This window comes from Plectropomus leopardus, chromosome 20, assembly GCF_008729295.1.
Source record: "Plectropomus leopardus isolate mb chromosome 20, YSFRI_Pleo_2.0, whole genome shotgun sequence".
Taxonomy (NCBI): Eukaryota; Metazoa; Chordata; class Actinopteri; order Perciformes; family Serranidae; genus Plectropomus; species Plectropomus leopardus.
Window position 1 is genome coordinate 10,712,607 of NC_056482.1, and position 17,824 is coordinate 10,730,430.

The 17,824-nt window shown below is 38.3% G+C and overlaps 1 protein-coding gene across 1 annotated transcript; it reads left to right on the forward strand.

Annotated features, from left to right (window-relative positions):
* Positions 1 to 5,310: 5,310 nt before the first annotated feature.
* On the forward strand, positions 5,311 to 17,824 carry nop14 (NOP14 nucleolar protein homolog (yeast)). The gene is made up of 19 exons (XM_042509135.1): positions 5,311 to 5,462; positions 5,884 to 6,066; positions 7,601 to 7,735; positions 7,969 to 8,110; positions 8,372 to 8,517; positions 9,824 to 9,955; positions 10,058 to 10,180; positions 10,305 to 10,436; positions 10,534 to 10,888; positions 11,736 to 11,866; positions 11,975 to 12,060; positions 12,165 to 12,300; positions 13,383 to 13,484; positions 13,903 to 14,056; positions 14,161 to 14,320; positions 16,047 to 16,194; positions 16,641 to 16,759; positions 16,895 to 17,050; positions 17,139 to 17,824. The coding sequence occupies exons 2-19, from the start codon at positions 5,884 to 5,886 to the stop codon at positions 17,233 to 17,235; spliced, it is 2,637 nt and encodes an 878-aa protein (XP_042365069.1). The 5' UTR covers positions 5,311 to 5,462; the 3' UTR covers positions 17,236 to 17,824.

Here is a 17,824-nt window from a genome sequence, read left to right on the forward strand (position 1 = left end):
GAATCACCAGTGTGATTGCAGTCATTTGTGTTAAATCGGTGCAAATAATGTAGAAATATACTGATAGCAGTCTCCTTTATCAGTGCTCAGTGCTCAGTTTCAACGAAACATTAAAACCACCGACAGGTGTAGCTGTGAAATGTTCTGCTGGGAAACCTTCAGTCCTGACATTCATGTTGACGCCACTTGACACACAACCCATCCAGACGTCGCTGCAGACCAAGTAGATAATAAATATGCATCAAGAATGTAAAAAAAGAAAAGAAAAAAAGAGTACAATTATTTGGTTTTATGGTAAACAGTTTATTAGCTGATTAAGTATTACCAGCAATGTGTATACATACAGGGATAGTTTTTGCATCTTACAATGTGTAAATGTCCCTCATTAGCAATAATACATGCAAAACTATCAGTAGTAGAAAGCAGACAGATCACAGAAGAGAACAATGAAACCAACAAACAACATAAGAGCAAAAATATAAAGGACAGAAAAAATAAACAAGGATTACAATAAATCAAAAATTGGGCATAATGTACAATATTTGTTTCCATATATTTGGTATGCTGTAGCTGCTTTTCAGGGCCTGAACTTAAGCTAAATGCTCACATCAGCATGTTTATATGCCAACAATGATAATGCAAGCATGTTCGCCTTTAAAAAAAAACAACTTTAAGCAGCATCTCCTGTATGAAATTTGCTTTACATATTATGTGTATTATTAATGACCATCTGGCCAGGCTGGGTCACCTCTACAGGTGTACAGGACTCAAATACGGACTTTTTCAGTGGGCACAGATGAAATATGGACATTGATGATGGATGTAATCAGTAAACTGGACACAGCTGCTGAAAAGGTATGGAGATCTTTTACTTGAGTAAAAATAGCAGTGTAGAAATACTCTGTTACAAGAAATAGTCACGCAAACATCAAAATATACTTAAAACACAAAAAGTAACAGTACTCATTATGCAAAATGGTCTGTTTCACAATTGTGTATTACATTGTTGGATTATAATTATGATGCGTTTGAGCTTCTGCATTATTTCTATGTTGCAGTTGGTACAAATGGGGCTCATTTTAACTACTTAATATACTACTCCTTAGCTTAAAGTAGTAAATGTAACATTTTACTTAACTAAAAGTGCATACATATTATCAGCAAAACTACTCAAAATGAAAAGTACTAATAAAAATTGGGTCCTTTAAAAAAATGTCCATAGGCCTATTCTGTGTTCTTGGATTATTAATGCTGATTCATCACGATGTAATTTGTAATTCAGTGTTGCAAGCCAATCAACATCTTTATGTATTGTTGGGTTGTTTGATCTTTTGAACCTTTATTTTAAATGAGCTGCGTAAAATGTTTATATGCTAAGTAAATGGGAACAGTCAAAGAAATGTAGTGAGGTAAAATGTACAGTATGTTCCTTATAAATGTAGTAAAGTACAAATACACAGTAGCAGAAATGGAAAAACTTTTTACTGTTATTGATGGAGCTTTCCCTGTGATCTTCTCTCAGTAATAGATTCTACACTCTATCGTGTAGCTTTGTGCGTGTTTACTTTTCCTCATATTATGACTACTATTATAAGAACTATTCATTGTATTAGTAGTAGTATTCAGGATACTGTGATCACTCAGTCACAGCTCATAGCTAACCTGACTGGAGACATTTACTGTCAAATGCTGTTTTTGTCTCCATCAGGGTGCTTCCTTCTACACAAATGCTGCTCCTTCTCATCTTAACTTTAACCAGGAATCTAGTTTGCTGCTCCCTTCTCCCTATAAAGTGTCTCAAAAATCAGCTGCTTATCATATGTGTCATGTAAACTTCAGAGTCACACAGGGGACATTCTTCAGACAAACAGTCCACGCTCAGGGCAGTGATTGCTGATTTAATGAACGCACCCAAACCCTCCACCCTCCAACTCCTGGTGTCCCTGCTACTCCAGGACTAACACTGGACAGGATGGTCCCATCACCCCATAGTTTAAGCAGCACTGTCAGCAGAGGTCTCTTCCTTTCCAAAACAAATGGACCAGGAGATATAAACACTAAATAAAGCTGCTTCATGTTAAAATAAAAGTCTGTGTTTTAACGACGCTGCATTGCATAGAGGCTGCTTACTACAGTAAACGATGCAAACACACAACTGGCCGATCTTAGAAGCAGTGATTGGTTTGTCTGTTCTGGGCGACTTTAGAAACGTGGTGGTGCAACGTGTTTGAACTCGGTGGATGAGGACCAGCTCATTATGTAGATATAAATGACTTAATCTAAGATAACAAAACAAATCCAATTTTCAGATGTTTATACACTAAAGAAACAAATGTATTATAAAATATTCAATTTCTGCCAATATGTCTCCCTAAATCCCTACACAAGTCTTTAACCACTTAGTCAATTAGGCAACTTTTTTTTTTATAACTGATTAATTGCATTTTGAAAAAAAAAAAAAAAAAAAAAGCCCACAATTCACTGATTTCTGCTGTTCAAATGTGAATATTTGTTGGCTTACTGCGATGTCAAACTGAATATTTTGGGGTGTTGAACTGTTTCAACAACTCAGCTCTACCTTCCAGCATGGCAGCACGTCTCTAAACACATAGCAGCAGAATAGTGCTAGTTGATTTTAACGCTGTGTGTTTACATACAGTGATGGAGTTTTGTTGTGTGCCGGCTAACCCAAATCCAGCTTCGCATTTGCCGGCCCTCCAGTTCACAACACTTCCCTCACACACGCTGGTAATTCAACAGACGACTATACAGTGATTTTCTCAACATCTCTGCAGAAATTCACCTTCTTGGGTTTCTTCTTCTTGTTTTTCTTGTCTGCTCGTCTTCTTCGCTTCTTTATTTAAGAAGAACTAAGATGATGAGGTGCTGGAGATACAGTAGCCGACTTGAGACTCGTCTTCAGTCTTCACTATTGGTCCAACTGATGCAAGGGACGCATTGACAGCTCTCCCTTTCAGAACTATGATATTAACATACAGTGATTACAAAAACTATGCAATGTAAAGTACTGTGCAAAAAAAGGTCTGAGGCCACCTTAAGCTCTGTCATTTTAGCAAGGTTATTATGATCATATGTTTATTTCTCATTAGTTTCTTTCCTAAAATACAACCAGAAAATACAGAAAATGTGTATATAGCAGTAAAAATTGTAAATATAGATATAGAATAAAGCACCTTCAACAGACTAAATTTGCTAGGATTTGGTGTGACCTCCCTTTCCACTTAGCACTCTCTGGAGCAGACAACATGAGATTTACAGCATTAATCGTCGGTGTATTTACACCAGGTTGCATTCACGTCAAAATCTCATCATTAATTCTTTGAACAACCTTTTGTAATAGTTGTACAATTCCATGTTTCACACTAAATACTGACTTCAGTCTGAAAACGCCATTTTGTTCTGACTTTTTTTGGTGTTTAATGCATTGCACTTGCATTATCATTATATTTAATAAGAGACTGAGAAATAAATATACATATTGTCATTACAACTTTGATAAAATAACAAATCAATGGTGGCCTAACACTTTTGCACATTACCCTGCACAAACAAGAACGAATAAGATTTTTTTGAAGTCTACCAAATTGGAGAAATTGCACATTTGTTAAGGATAAAATAGATTTAGCTGATGTTAAATCAATACATGTATTACCATCCTCTAGTAGGCCACGCAGGAAGGCTCTCTCTTCTGTGAGGAGTGCCACCTTTTCCTGCAAGTGTCTGATCTGCTGGTCCTTCAGCTCTATGGTGTGTTTGGCTTTTTGCAGAGCCCCTGTCATGTTGGGTGCAGCTGTAATAAGCCAAGAAGCAAACTAATCAACACTGTTCAAGTAACACATAAACAATGTATAATGCAAAAAGTGGGGAAAATAGTTGTAGTAAAGTTATACTGTGTACGCAATGTTTTTTGGGTGTTTTTTTTTTTAGCATGCATGAACCAAATTCTGCCGCCACTGGCTCATGCTCTTACCCTTTGCAACTGATTTCTTATGATTATCATTCGCTCGCAGATATTTCCCCAGACTGGTGGGATGCATCAACTCAATGTGTCGTTTCAGATTGGTTAGCGATGTGGCTGATGTTCGGACTTGTTTTTTCATGGTCGGCGCGCACAGTTTGCATGAAAATGTGAGATTTTTTCCGTTGTAATCTGCACCGATTTGTTCATAAAAGTCCTTCAAATATCCATATGAACTGGCTTCAGCGGTATCCATTGTTTGAGTTGCGTTTCCGGAGTTGCTATTAGCATTAGCCATGCTGCTTGTGTTGTTTCTGCATGTTGGATGCTGTAAATCTCGGGGTGCCGTGAGCTGCTGTCGCGAGAGTTAATAACGCTCATGATGTTTATGTTTATTTTTAGGGACTGTACTTTGCTTTGCAAATATTATTTTGATATAAGGGTGGAATTTTTATTTTCATTTTTATTTTTAGGGACTGTACTTTATTTATCAGGGGAGAGAGTGTCTGGGATGTGGTTTTATTTTATTTTATTTAAATGATGTAAAGTTGGAATATAATTGACTACACACCTTTTTGTTTTTATATTTATTTTCAGGGACTGTACTTTAGCAGGGGAGAAGCTGTCTGGGTGTGATTTTATTTCTTTTAAAGATGGAAAGTTGGAATATAACTGACTACATTTAATTTCTGTTTTTAATCTTTCAGTTTAAATTAAATTACACAACTGACAATGTGAGGCCTCCATTTTTCTAGCATCATAGCTAAAAGTCATTAGATCAAAGTTATTAGGTTACAGTTCATCATCTGGGGTCACAGCAAACTGTTAAGATGTTGCGATAAATATATATATATATATATATATAAAAAGGTCAGGGATTACCTAAATCCCCAAAGAATAGTTTACATTGTCTGCAAATCATATATGCCAATCCACCAAGGAGACAAGGAAACTCTGACCTACTGACAACACAAGAGAAATAGTCAGAGGTCACCGAAGTCAGAATGTACCATTTAGGGACCTTGACAACCTGCTGTATATTTAATGGCAAACCATCTGATATTTGTTGCGATATTTGCATAGTTGCATGCATCACAAAAACAAATCCAAACACAATAACAGACACACAAAAAACAGTTACTGCAGGAACTATAATTAAAACTATAGTCCCATGTATTGTGCTGTCGATTATTGTAAACTACTCTACACCAGATTTTCGTGTAATCCGTGCTCTTATTTTGAAGGATGACCGCTAGAGGCGCTGTAGGTAAAAAAAAATCACACCGGAAGTAGCTCTCGCTATCTTCCTTGTTTTGACCTTTGACCTCAGACTTGTGCACGCTGGAAATGGCAAGCTAGTGAAACAACGTGGATAGTCAAATATTAAAGTGTTATGTATTAAAGTCGGAGTTGTCAGAGCTTTGGTGTCCCATGTTTTCTTTTGCCTGGATTTAATAACTCGACTTCTCACCACGGCTGAAAGGTAAATATGGCGTCTGCGCGATAATATCAGTTTGTTTACAAACTGTCGACGGCTCATACTGAAGCTACTTTGCTTGAAAGTAGCTCCATTTTTTTGCAATTTGTCAAAATGTTGTCGTTTTGATATTTTTTGCTTTCGTGACTACATAACTGTCACACATGTACAGTTTTTTGACCTAAAAAAGTCTTCAAGCTAACTGTTAGCTAATGTTAGCCCGAGTAAACTGAGACGAAACTTAGCCGGTGCACGATTACAGCAACACACATTGAAAAAAATAACACGTTATTCAGTGCCCATATAACTCATGTAGTGTACTGAATAAGAGTGTTGGTATAATTCAGTCTTCAGGTGGAGGTAGGCTGATGAGCAGACTCTGTAATGTCAGTGATGTTAGCTCACTCAGCTCACCTCTGTGTTTCAGATGGGAAAAGTACCCAAAAAGAGGAGCCTCGCCGACAAGGTCCGCAAAACCAAGACCTCCACTGAGATCAAAAACAACCCTTTTGAGGTGAAAATCAACAGGAAGAAGTTTGAAATTCTCGGGAGAAAATCCAAGCATGATGTGGGTCTGCCTGGTGTGTCTCGATCCAAAGCCATTAATAAGGTAAGAGGAAATCCCACGTTGTTTGTCCTACACAAGCATTTACACAGCCAGAACAGTTGTGCCACCTCTAATTGCTAAAGTCATTAAATGAGTAAACATATTTACTGTAACTCTTTAACCTTAGTGCACTTATAATCTACCTCATGTTCTCCTCTTAGGTGATGTGAAAGGGTAATAATGGATGTTTTTCACCACTATCTGTTTTAATACATTCACAATCTCAGATGTTAATTCAAAATTACTGGTCTTGACAATATCATAATACTGTTCAATTAACTTACTTGCCAAGTCTGTGAAATCAAGAATTAATCAATACACAGATGCACATTAAATTAGACAAATAGATATGGATTAATATACTGTATGTTATATAATTTATTTTATAAAATGACCAATCTTATATATTAGGGAAAATAAAGCATGGCTTTGTTTAATTCTTAGTTTCTTGCTTGAAACACTATATGCATGTTCAAACTTTCATCTTTTGCTGATATAATTATTCTACACATAGCTCCAGTTTTATGGAATGATCCGGTCAGTGCTGTGAAATCAACTTTATTTATTAAATTATTTATTGCAGCTTGTGATTATTTAATGTACTCTCAATAAACTATCAAGCAACATTTTTTTTTTAGTTAGCACATTATTGGTTAGGGCTGCTGAATTAATGGAAATGTTATAGAAAAGGCAACATGGCCCAGTGCAATATTCAAATCACCAGAGAAGCAATTTTTAGATAAATGTAATTTTTGTCACAACATGCTATTATGAATGAAGCATAGTGGTGCTATAGAGAAGTCTCGGCCTGCAAATAATATTCCAGATATAAAGGGAACTCACTCGTTTCTTGCAAGCAAAAATCATATTGCCATCTTTTGATATTGTTTTGTTGTTATTTTAACAAATTTTAAATAATCGAAAAATGTCTTAAATTCTTCTTAAGTCTTAAATCCAAGACTGGCATGCTCTTATTTTTTAGTAGTACCTCCTATCTTGGCTAGTCAGAAGATACTTATAGCCTTAGGAAGCTTTTATGAAAATGACTCCTGGCTGTCCGACCAAACTAGCCAAACACTCAGGGAACTGCAGCTGCAAATAGAATCCATAAAAGGGGAAAATGTCAGTGTAAATCTGGACAACACAGCAGAATAAAGAAAACAAAGGCAGACTCTGAATAAAACATTAAAGATTCTGCCATCCGATGAAACAAAAAATAAACTCTTCAGCTGTGGCACTGTATCTGGCAGCCGTGGGTCACAGCTCATTATCCATTTCTCACTATCTGTGCTGTGAAGCCTGGTGCTCACAGCGTCATGCTGGGAGAGGGATTTTCTGCAGGAGAGACTGAGAGCTTTGTAAGGACAGAGAGTATCACGGACAGAAAGTCAAAGTGGAATAAAAGTGTTGTTGCACTTGAAGGGAACACATTTGTAAAGAGTCAATGTTTTGTAGCATGTTGGGAGCTTTATGTGTGTTTGTCTGAGGGGAGGAGTGGATGGGAATCATATTTTTTGGGGGATTTTTCAACCTGTAGAGAAAAGAAACCCTCCTGAAGGAATACAAGCAGAAGGGCAAGTCCAGCAAATTCATTGACAGACGCTTTGGAGAGTATGACACCAAGATGGCACCGGAAGACAAAATCCTGAAGAGGTTCGCAATGGAGAGACAGGTCAGTGATGTAATGACTTGTGCAAGGGAACGACAAACACCAGGTCCTGGCAGGTTACTTTTCAACTGAATAAAGTTGGCTTTCAGACATATATGAAAATATTCAGACATCACAACATCACAAAATACTCAGTTTGTCCGTACTTTGACTTACTTCTGTAGCTTCTGAAAATTTACGTTGATTATTTGTTACTTATAACATAAAACAGCTATTTTCACAACTTTATCGTCCAGCGCGTCTACGATAAGAAGGATGTATACAACCTGAACGAGGAGGAAGAGCTGACTCACTACGGCCAGTCGCTGGCTGAGATGGAGAAATTCAATGATATTGTGAATAGTGATGATGAATCAGAAGAGAAAGGCCTTTTGTCAGGTGGGTATGGCTGCTGTGCAAACACCAGATAAACAGAGCTTTGGATGTTTGTAAGGAATCTTATAAATCTTCAGCATCACATCATTTTTGTGGATTCCTATATATTTACAGAAATCCATGTGATAATTAGAAAAAAACATGAACGTGATGGCTTTTTAGGTGGGGATCTATCACTCCCAGCCCACAACTGGATTTTATAAGTCATGTTACAGATGATATTGCTGATACATAAAAGTGACACTCTTTCTCTCTCTCATCTAGCTGAGCTGACGGCCTCTCACTTTGGAGGAGGAGGAGGTCTCCTCCGAAAGAAAACACCAGGGGAGCAGCAGGAGGAAGGAAACCAGAGGGCCAAGACCAGACAGGAGCTGATTGAAGAGCTCATCCAGAAGTCCAAGCAGGAGAAGGTGAGCCGGTAACACAGTCCTGTTGATTAACTGACCTTCTCATCCTGTTTGCTCTTTGAAACCCGAGCACGGGAAGAAGGCAACAAAGAAGAAATGACCCCAAAATTAGCAAGAAATTAGTAAGATGAGCAAGAGAGAAATTAGTATAAAAAAAAAAAGGAAAGAAAAAGAAAATTTATTTAATAATTTATGGAACATTTCATATAAACATTTCATATAAAGTCGCTCATTGCCTTTTTCCCAAGTGACCCGCACTCTCACCATATGGTATCATTATTAGTCAATAAAGGAAAAGTCTGATGATAATCAAGATTTTTGTTGTTGTGAACAAATCCCATACAAAGCAAAATCAACATTTACCTCACTAACTCGTATTGCCTGTGTAGCTAATGCCTTATGTGGCTTCGGCTGGGTGTTCACATAGTGTGTGTTTTTTATGCGCCAGCATCTTTTCAGTGGTTCCCAATTAGAAGGGAAAAAGCGCCACACCCAGCCCCCTTTTTTTTAGTGCTCTGCCTTATTTGTGGCAGCTCTGAGCACTTCCAGTTTTATCTCTGAACTTTCTCTCCGAAGAAAGACACTGGTGTCGTCACTGTCACTCCTTTAGCTGTATATGTCAGTCAGTTGTAAGACTGTTGTTAGCTGTGTGGTCATCCCTCTGTTAACATAGCATTACGTTGCCACCAAACTAATGTTAATGTCAAGATATTGTTGTCAAAGCAACAAAGGGATGAAGCACTCCCCAGCACCCTGCTAGCACTTTTTTTCCAGAGAAAAATGCTGTGGACACAAGGCCTTATACCCCTGTGTCATTGGTGTCCAAAAACTTTTTAAAAAACCAGCAATGTTTAACCACCGATTCAGTTAAAAAACAGCACCACTGATTTTATTGGATGACTTGTTCCTTTGCTACGGAGCACAGCCGTAGTAATTTCTTTTGGGTCAATCCCACATGCACCGCCCTGCTGCTATTAACTCACTAGTGCACCACATGAACTGAAAATAGTCCCCAACAAAAATACTGTTTACTCCTATTTAAGTAGCTTCAGTTGACTAAAAACAGCGCCCACCTATTTATGAAAATAATTTAGCATTTTCAAAAAAAGGAGGTGTTCATTTGTGACCCATTTTTAAGGATTTGCGTCCTCATAGGAACCAATGGACTGACTTCCACAGACAGGCTGTGGTCAGAAAGTACTGACACGTCATTTTACAGGCGTTTTCGACAGTAACACCAGTATAAAACATGACCGGTCTTATGCGTTAAGGATGCTGGCATTTTACTGAATTTTCTGTACGTTTTCAGCGTGAACGGCAGGTGCAGAAAGAGGAGGCTCAGGAGCTGACAGAGAAGCTGGATCAGGAGTGGAAGAGCATCCAAGCTCTGATGGTGAAAAAGATTCCCAAAGGTGAACGCCCTGAGGAGGAGAAGCCCAAGGTAGGGTTACGTTGCACCGATCCTTGACCAAAATGATGTTACTCCCCTGTGTGCTTTCATTGATCAGTGGCAGAACCTGATATTTCTTCAACTTTGTTCCAGCCGGAAAAGTACGACATGATGGTCAAAGAGCTCGGCTTCGAGATGAGGGCTCAGCCCTCGGAGAAGCTCAAAACCCCAGAGGAGCTCGCCCGGGAGGAAAGGGAGAAGCTGCAGAAACTAGAGGTACGTTCACAGCACACAGCGGCTGTTGAACTCCTTTATCTCAATGCAATCAACTTCCTGTCATCGTCTCATATTTTAATGTTCTGTGTGACAGTAGCTTTTTCGTGCTCTGTTTTTTCTCTAGGCTGATCGTCTGAGGAGGATGATGGGAGAAGAAGTCGGCGAGAGTTCACAGACTCAGATCCACATGTCCGCTGATGATCTCAATGATGGCTTCATACTGGATAAGGACGACAAGAAGACCCTGTCTTATCAGGTATGACACAAAGCACTAAGAATGATGTGTTCATGAGAAGACTGGTTTCTGAAATTATTAACACAGAATGTCTTAAATTTGCATTTCTTTTGTCCAGGATGGAAAATGGAACCTTAAAGAGGAGTCTGAGGAAGAAGAGGATGAAGATGAAGAAGAGGGAGAGAGTGGTGCGGAGGAGGAATCAGAGGCAGAGGAGGGAGATGGAGATGGAGATGAAGAGGAGGAGGATGAGGATGAGGAGGAGGAGGAGGAGGAGGAGGAGGAGGAGGATGGGGGCAGCAGTAAAGAAGAAGACGGTCACTCGGACCTGGAGTCAGAGCAAGAAAGCGATCACGAGGAGAACAAACAGGAGGATGAAGAGACCGGTGCCAAAGCAAACAAAAGTCTGAGCAAAGAGGAACTGAAGGCCCAGCAGGAGGCAGCTAAATCAGAGCTCCCGTACACGTTTACCGGTAACTACACACAGACATTAATGTACACAACTACGCTCAGGACCCATGTCATCAAAATCTATTAGTTTGACACAGATCTTAAAAAGAAAGAAAAAATCTTTTTTTTTTATACATTTTTTTATTCGTAAATGTTGGCATACAAAAAATACGGGGTATGTACGGGGTATGTACTTCAATTAACATTTCCTTTATATATTTATTATATATATATATATATATATATATATATGAACAACTTAACCACCCACACACCTAGAACATGTAGGACACTTGCCTAGAAGAGCCGAAAGAAAATATTTAAATTTTTTACAAAAACACACACACACACACACACACACACACACACACACACACACACACACACACACATATTTATACTGTTAAGTATCTCTGTATGCATACCTGCCTGTGTCAACCTACAAGGTGTGCATATTAATTATAATGCACATATGTAAAAGGCATATATCTATGAGAGTCTTTAGCATAAGGAGTGGCATGTTGGCATGTGAGGAGAAACAGCATCTAAATTAACCACGGACATAAATACAAACATTGAGATGAGAAAACAAATACAGAATAGAAATTAAAAATAAATACTAAATAAATGGAATAAATAATAATAATCTAAACAGTATGATTATTAGTTAGACAATATGTGGCTTGCATGGACCAATATCCTGCTTTAGAAACGACTGTTAGGTGGTATCAGTCAGAGCTTTAATACTTTTGTTTTTATGTAAGTTTCTTAACTTGCCTTGTCTGTTGGAGTTGACTTTAGTTTATCTTCTGAAACAGGCATTGCTGAGATCACTGTCGTCACTATTCTGTGTGTTTCCTCCTCTCATAGCTCCAGAGAGCTACAGCGATCTGAAAAATTTGCTCCGTGGCCACACCCCTGACAACCAGCGCCTAATCGTGGCCAGGACTCAGAAAAGCAACCATGCCAGTTTAGCTGTTGGCAATAAACTCAAACTGCAGGTACAACATGGAGCAGGCTATTCTGTAAAAGAGTGTTTGTCTCTGTAGGCCCTTTTTGGTTGTCTTCAGTGCTGTATGAACTCACAGTGTTCTCTCTGTTTGTGTCAGAAACTGTTTGGCTTTCTCTTGGAGTACATCGGAGAACTGGCCACCAGGAGTCCGCCTGAACTCACCACCATAGATAAACTCATACCGTGAGTTCATGAAGTTTCTCAAGTTTTGCCGCCAATTCAAATATCAAGTCCTCAAAACGTGATGTGATCATTCCTGAACTGTGCTTTCTTTTCTCTGTCTGTAGAGAGTTGTACACTATGTGTCAGATGTTTCCAGAAGCAGCCTGCAAGGTCATGCAGAGCATCCTCGGAGATGCTGGTCACAGCACGGAGGAGGCGCTTGAGGTCAAAGGACATGTTGCCTTCCCAGCACTAGACATGGTATGGATTATCAGCTGTGAATGCTGGGAACATGTTGAATGTTGGCAAAATGAAGTTAAAAGACATATATATAAATAAAAAACTTTAGATAATGTTGTATTTACAACATTAAGATACTTGAATCACACATCGACCTTTGGTCAATGTGTGATTCAAGTGTCTTCTGAGGACAGTATTAAATGTTATTAAAAGAACAGATTTAAGTTCTGATTTTTATTATTATTATTTTTTAATTTATTCAGATTTTTTTCAGCAAATATACACACACATCCCACCCCTCCCAGCCACACAAAAAGTAATCAGAGAAAAAAATAGATAAATAAATAAATAATATTAATAATAAAAAAATGAAATCATAATAATAATAAAACGTTTTTTTTAAAAACTAAAAGGAAAGAGGTAATTATAGATTATTCTGTGAAAATGTAATTACTTTTATTGTTGTTAGAAATGGAACCAACCACTTAATCGCCACAATCATTTCATTTTATTAAATTTATTCAGCTTTTAACGTCTTTTTGTCAAAATGATTCAAGCCTTTCTGTGTCAGATTTGTGTCAGACTTTTTATGTTAAAAAATCTTTAAACCCACCACTGAACCTAAAATTTTCCTTTTACTTTATGCTTGCGCTTTCCTGTTGGCAAAATGTAGATTAACCTAACGCACTCTATAGTCCTACATAAAAGCTATATCTGCAAAAGACCAAATATATTCTTCCTATCTTCATACTTACTTTCTATGGTTAAATAAGACAAATATAGTTTGGCGGAAATTAGGTACAATTATCGTGAAAATGTCTTAAAAACCATTAAATTAAAGTGTCTGATATCAGCACACACTATGATACACATAAAAATACATATGTACACACAAAGATATTTAGATACCCATCTATCTCAATATATATATTTTAATATAGAAATGTATACATTCTTAAAGTGACTTTTCTTAAACTAAAAAAATACAGAGAAGGCGAAATGAGGCCCTTGTTCTCGGTCTCAGATGGCGATATTTATTTTTCATTCTCTCCTCTGTGTATTACAAATGCAGCTACAGTATGTTTGTTTTTGTGTGTTTCAAGCTCATCTACCTGAAGGTGACAGCCCTGCTCTTTCCCACATCGGACTTCAGACACCCGGTTACGACTCCAGCGCTGCTTTACATCAGCCAGGCTCTCACCAAGGTACGCAGTCTTCAGTGTGTTTGTTTTTTATCTGCTTCGTTATGGCTGTCTTTGTACTGTTACTCACTGCTCTTTCCTCTAATGGGGTTTCGGCATCTCTCATTCTGTTTGAATCCAGCCTCCTCCTCTCATCAGTCTTTTTTCTGTGGATTTTCTCCAGATGAGACAAGGCGTTTTATATTTACACCTCAAGCGTTTTCAATTATTCATTTCACGTTTTGCAGGTTGCTGTATGAAATTTCACTGTTGTTTTTCTCTTGAGCTGCAGCTTAAACACGTTTTTATTTGGTGTTTACATGGCAGTTATGTTACAGTGAATTTCTACCCAAAAAAGTCGAACGTCAGTGGAGTAATAGTTTTCAGCGCTAACACCGTGATCTTACCTGTGTATGTTTTTGTCTATTATTTGTATGCCCAGTGTCCAGTGAGGTCATTACAGGACGTGACATCAGGTTTAGTGCTGTGCTCGCTGGCAGTGGAGTATGTCTCTTTTTCAAAGCGCTTCCTGCCTGAACTCATCAACTTCCTGGCTGGAATGCTGCATCTGGCCGTGCAGGACAAGACCTCTCTAGGTAGCCACACACTTATTTTTTAACAGCGCATTTCCACAGGCGTGTATCGGTGCCATCAGCTGTAAGAAGACGCAGATCTGACAGACTTTGACATTGTGTTGCAGATTACACTGTAGTGCTGCCATTTAGGCCGTCGGGGAAGTGCAGTGATCTGCTGGTGTTGTCAGACGCGGAGTCCTGCAAGAGCTGGAGCAAGAAAAGTCTCCCACTGTCTGCGACCCAACACCTGGAGCTCAAAGATGACCTCGACAGAGATCACCATAGGTAAGAGGGGAAAGCAATAAGTCTGGAGGGGAAGAAGCTGGTCAAACTATAGATGCATTCAGTGCTGTTTCAATTAGTTGGCATACAATTCTATTAATATCTCATCTATTTTACAATTGGCTGCTACAATATAGTAAAACAGCTCTGTGAGCAGTCAGCAAGGAGCGACAACTTTTGGCCGTAAGTAACCAAATTTGAAAAATAAGGACTTGCTGCTTAAGCTCAAAGTTAACACATTTTGCACATAACTCCCCATAAAACCATCACTTATCATTATACAAAATAAACTAAGTAAGCTAACCGCAATGTTGAACATTTCCTTTTGTTTTGAACTGCGACGCATCAATGCTAGTTCTTAGTCTTACCTTGAAACAGAACCAGCTGATTTTTTCTTTATTTATTTTTTTTTAGATTATTTTTGGGGCATTTTTTAGCCTTTATTGGACAGGACAGAGTACTAGCGTGAAAGGGGGACAAGAGGTGGCGACATGCAGCAAAGGGCCGTGAGCCGGAATTGGCCTAATCGGAGCTGAGTATGTAACAACACCATGTAATAACAGGCGCCGACACTTGCTTGGAGACAATTATAGGCCCAGTAGAAAGAGAGGGAGGGAGATGAAGTGTGAGAAAACGTGTTGTCTTCACACGGCTTCTCATGTTCAGTTTGGACAACAATACGACCACCAAAAATGAAACGGCCAGACAAGGAAGTAAGATTTGGGTAGTAAGATGAATAACCTTCAATTGTGTGGGGAAAAAACAGACAAGCTCATTTGTTCTTTAAGAAAGTATAAACAGAATAACCCAGATATAGAGATCTCCTCTTCAAACAAGTGGATTACAACATGTTGTGAAAAATGAGTCATGTGATGCAGTGCTGATGAGGAACTCATGTGTAATGAGGGTATTCATTAATGTACAAATATGTAAGATAAGCCATCATACTGTGTTTACCTGTATGGTTCTGAGCTGATAGATCCACTCGTGTGATTCTGATGAGTCGCCAGTGTGGTTTTCACACAGCAGCTGGTGTGTGGGCACAAAGCAAAGCTCGCAAACAGGCTGCAGCGGACCATGATCGCGCACAGTTTGTGAGAATATACATTTCTATTTGTACTCAGCTAAAATGAATATTCATAACATGCGATAACCACCTTTGAGTCTGAGTGGTTTATGTTGGAGAGACATTAATCCCATATATTGGCTATATTTGTCAAAGAAAAATAAATAAACCTGTGAGTCACAAAGTAAAAACTCCAAATGAATCATTTATGTGTCTGATATCAGTTACGAAGATTAGACTTTCAAAATCAATGTGGTTTTTTTTTTTCAATAATCACTAATTTATTCAGTGTTTCCTTTGGAAACAGCAGTTATACAGTTTAATTCTTATGTCTCAGACTGCTACAACCCTAAATACCTACTCAGTAAAGTATCTTTAAAGGGACGGTTCACTCCCAAATCAAAAACACGTTTTTCTTCTTAACTGTGGTGCTTTATTATTTCAGCATGAGTTGCCAAATGTTGGAAATATCGGCCATAGAGATGTCTGCCATCTCTCAACAACAACAACAACAACCTAAAAGCTATGTCTTTTTCCAGAAATTATGACCCAATTACTCAAGATTATCCACAGAATTTGTTGTGAGCAGTTTCATGTAGGAGCTATTTTATTATGCAACAGTTAAATGGAGATGATCACGTACGTTCATGCATCTCTCCGCAGATTGATGTGTCTGTCTACTTGCCTTGACCTGGTGAAGAGATGCTGCCAGCTCTACAAAGACCTCGTGTCCTTTACACACATCTTCCAACCAATCAGAACGCTGCTTTCCAAACATCTTTCAGCCCAAACATTACCAGAGCATTTACAGGTTTGTTTGTTTTTTTTTTTTGTATGATATTTATAATTTTCTCTCTTATCGCAATTGGTCAGGTTGTATTTTTTTATTTTTTATTTTCCTTAATTTTTACTAAGATTTTTTTTAGAACTATTACTGTCGCTCTATTTTATGTTATTTTTCTATTTTTTGTTTGTATTTTTTTTTTATGTATTATTAGAAGTAGTACTAGCAGTATTATAGTTATCAGTATGAGTGTTACTATAGCTACAATTATAGCTATTATTTTTATTTTTTAATTAAGTCATTTTTTTTACTTAAAAGTCATCAATAGAGGTATTTATTGATGTATATTTACTTGGCATTGAAATGTCCACACTACCACTGATTACTGTGTGCCATAAAAATGTCAATAAACAAGTGAAACAATTTTTGCTGTTGCTGTTGCTGTTGAAACAAGGTTTGCTGTTTTGTTGCAGGAGCTTTGCAGTGAGATCCTGGAGACCATCAGCAGTGCTCCTGTGACTCACAGCCGACTGGTTTTAGAGAAGAAGAAGCCGATTCCTCTAAAGCTGCTCACACCCAAGATTGTAGAAGTGTAAGTGGTAATCTAATGGGTACACAAGTTTGTCGAAATGAATCGCCACGTCAAAAAGCCAAGAGAAACCGCGCATATGTGCTGTAAACGCATCTGTTTTAAATATCTAAGTATATTTTTTTTAATATTTGTCAGGCTGGACTATGGAAAGAAGCGTGGCAGCACCCGAGAGGAGAGAGAGAAGGAGAGATTGAAGCACAAGTACAAGAAGGAGTTCAAAGGAGCTCTGAGGGAGATCAGAAAGGACACGCGCTTCCTGGCCAGAGAGAAGCTCACTGAGGTCATGAACAGGTATGGATAACACACAGTGTCCGTGAGGAGTAAACCGAAACGTTTCCGTGAAAAAGCCTCTCACTTTGGTATTCATTCTGTGTTTCAGAGATGCAGAGAGGAAGAGGAAAGTGAGGGAACTCTTTGGCAGTTTGGCCACACAGGAGGGAGAGTGGAAGGCCCTGAAGAGGAGGAAGAGGAAGTGAAGTACAAAATCTCAGTTTTTATCACTTCTCTCTGTCATGTTTCCCCTGTCAAATGGACATCTCCCATCCGGATGTGGATAACAGCCTGTACGAGGCTAAAATGTCAAACTGGGAACTGTTTTGTACTTGTTTTTTTTTAACACAAGATGGATAAAACTTCCTTGTCGCAACACACATTTTATACTATTTGACACATAGCTGTCAGTAATACACGCCAAGTTGTCAAATATTATGATGTAGGCGTCTGATAGGACGGTCAGATACTGTTGGAAGTGTCAGTCGACACAGCAGTGAATACTTGGTTTGCATTTTCCTTTTTTTCCCACCAAAATCACTATATTTTGCTAAAATACAGAAAAACAATAAATGAAAGTATCACTCTGTTCCCTCGCTCTCTATCAACAGTATATTTGTGTTTCCAGTCACATTCAGTAAAGTAAGATTCTTGGTTATTCCCACTATGACAAAAAAGTCAAATATTTTTATTCAAATGCTCTGATAAAGGGGGGTTGGTACAAAGGACCCTCTAAGGTCGGAGCTATGTATGGCTAAAAAAATAAAATCTGAATGCAAAAATGCAAAACACAAA

What these genes read in the sequence shown, in the direction of transcription:
- nop14 (XM_042509135.1), top strand. Translation starts at nt 5,884, where the DNA reads ATGGGAAAAGTACCCAAAAAGAGGAGCCTCGCCGACAAGGTCCGCAAA. An exon ending in CTGAGGAGGAGAAGCCCAAG is followed by an intron (nt 9,956 to 10,057) that starts GTAGGGTTACGT and finishes ACTTTGTTCCAG; the next exon opens with CCGGAAAAGTACGACATGAT. An exon ending in AGAAGCTGCAGAAACTAGAG is followed by an intron (nt 10,181 to 10,304) that starts GTACGTTCACAG and finishes TTTTTTCTCTAG; the next exon opens with GCTGATCGTCTGAGGAGGAT.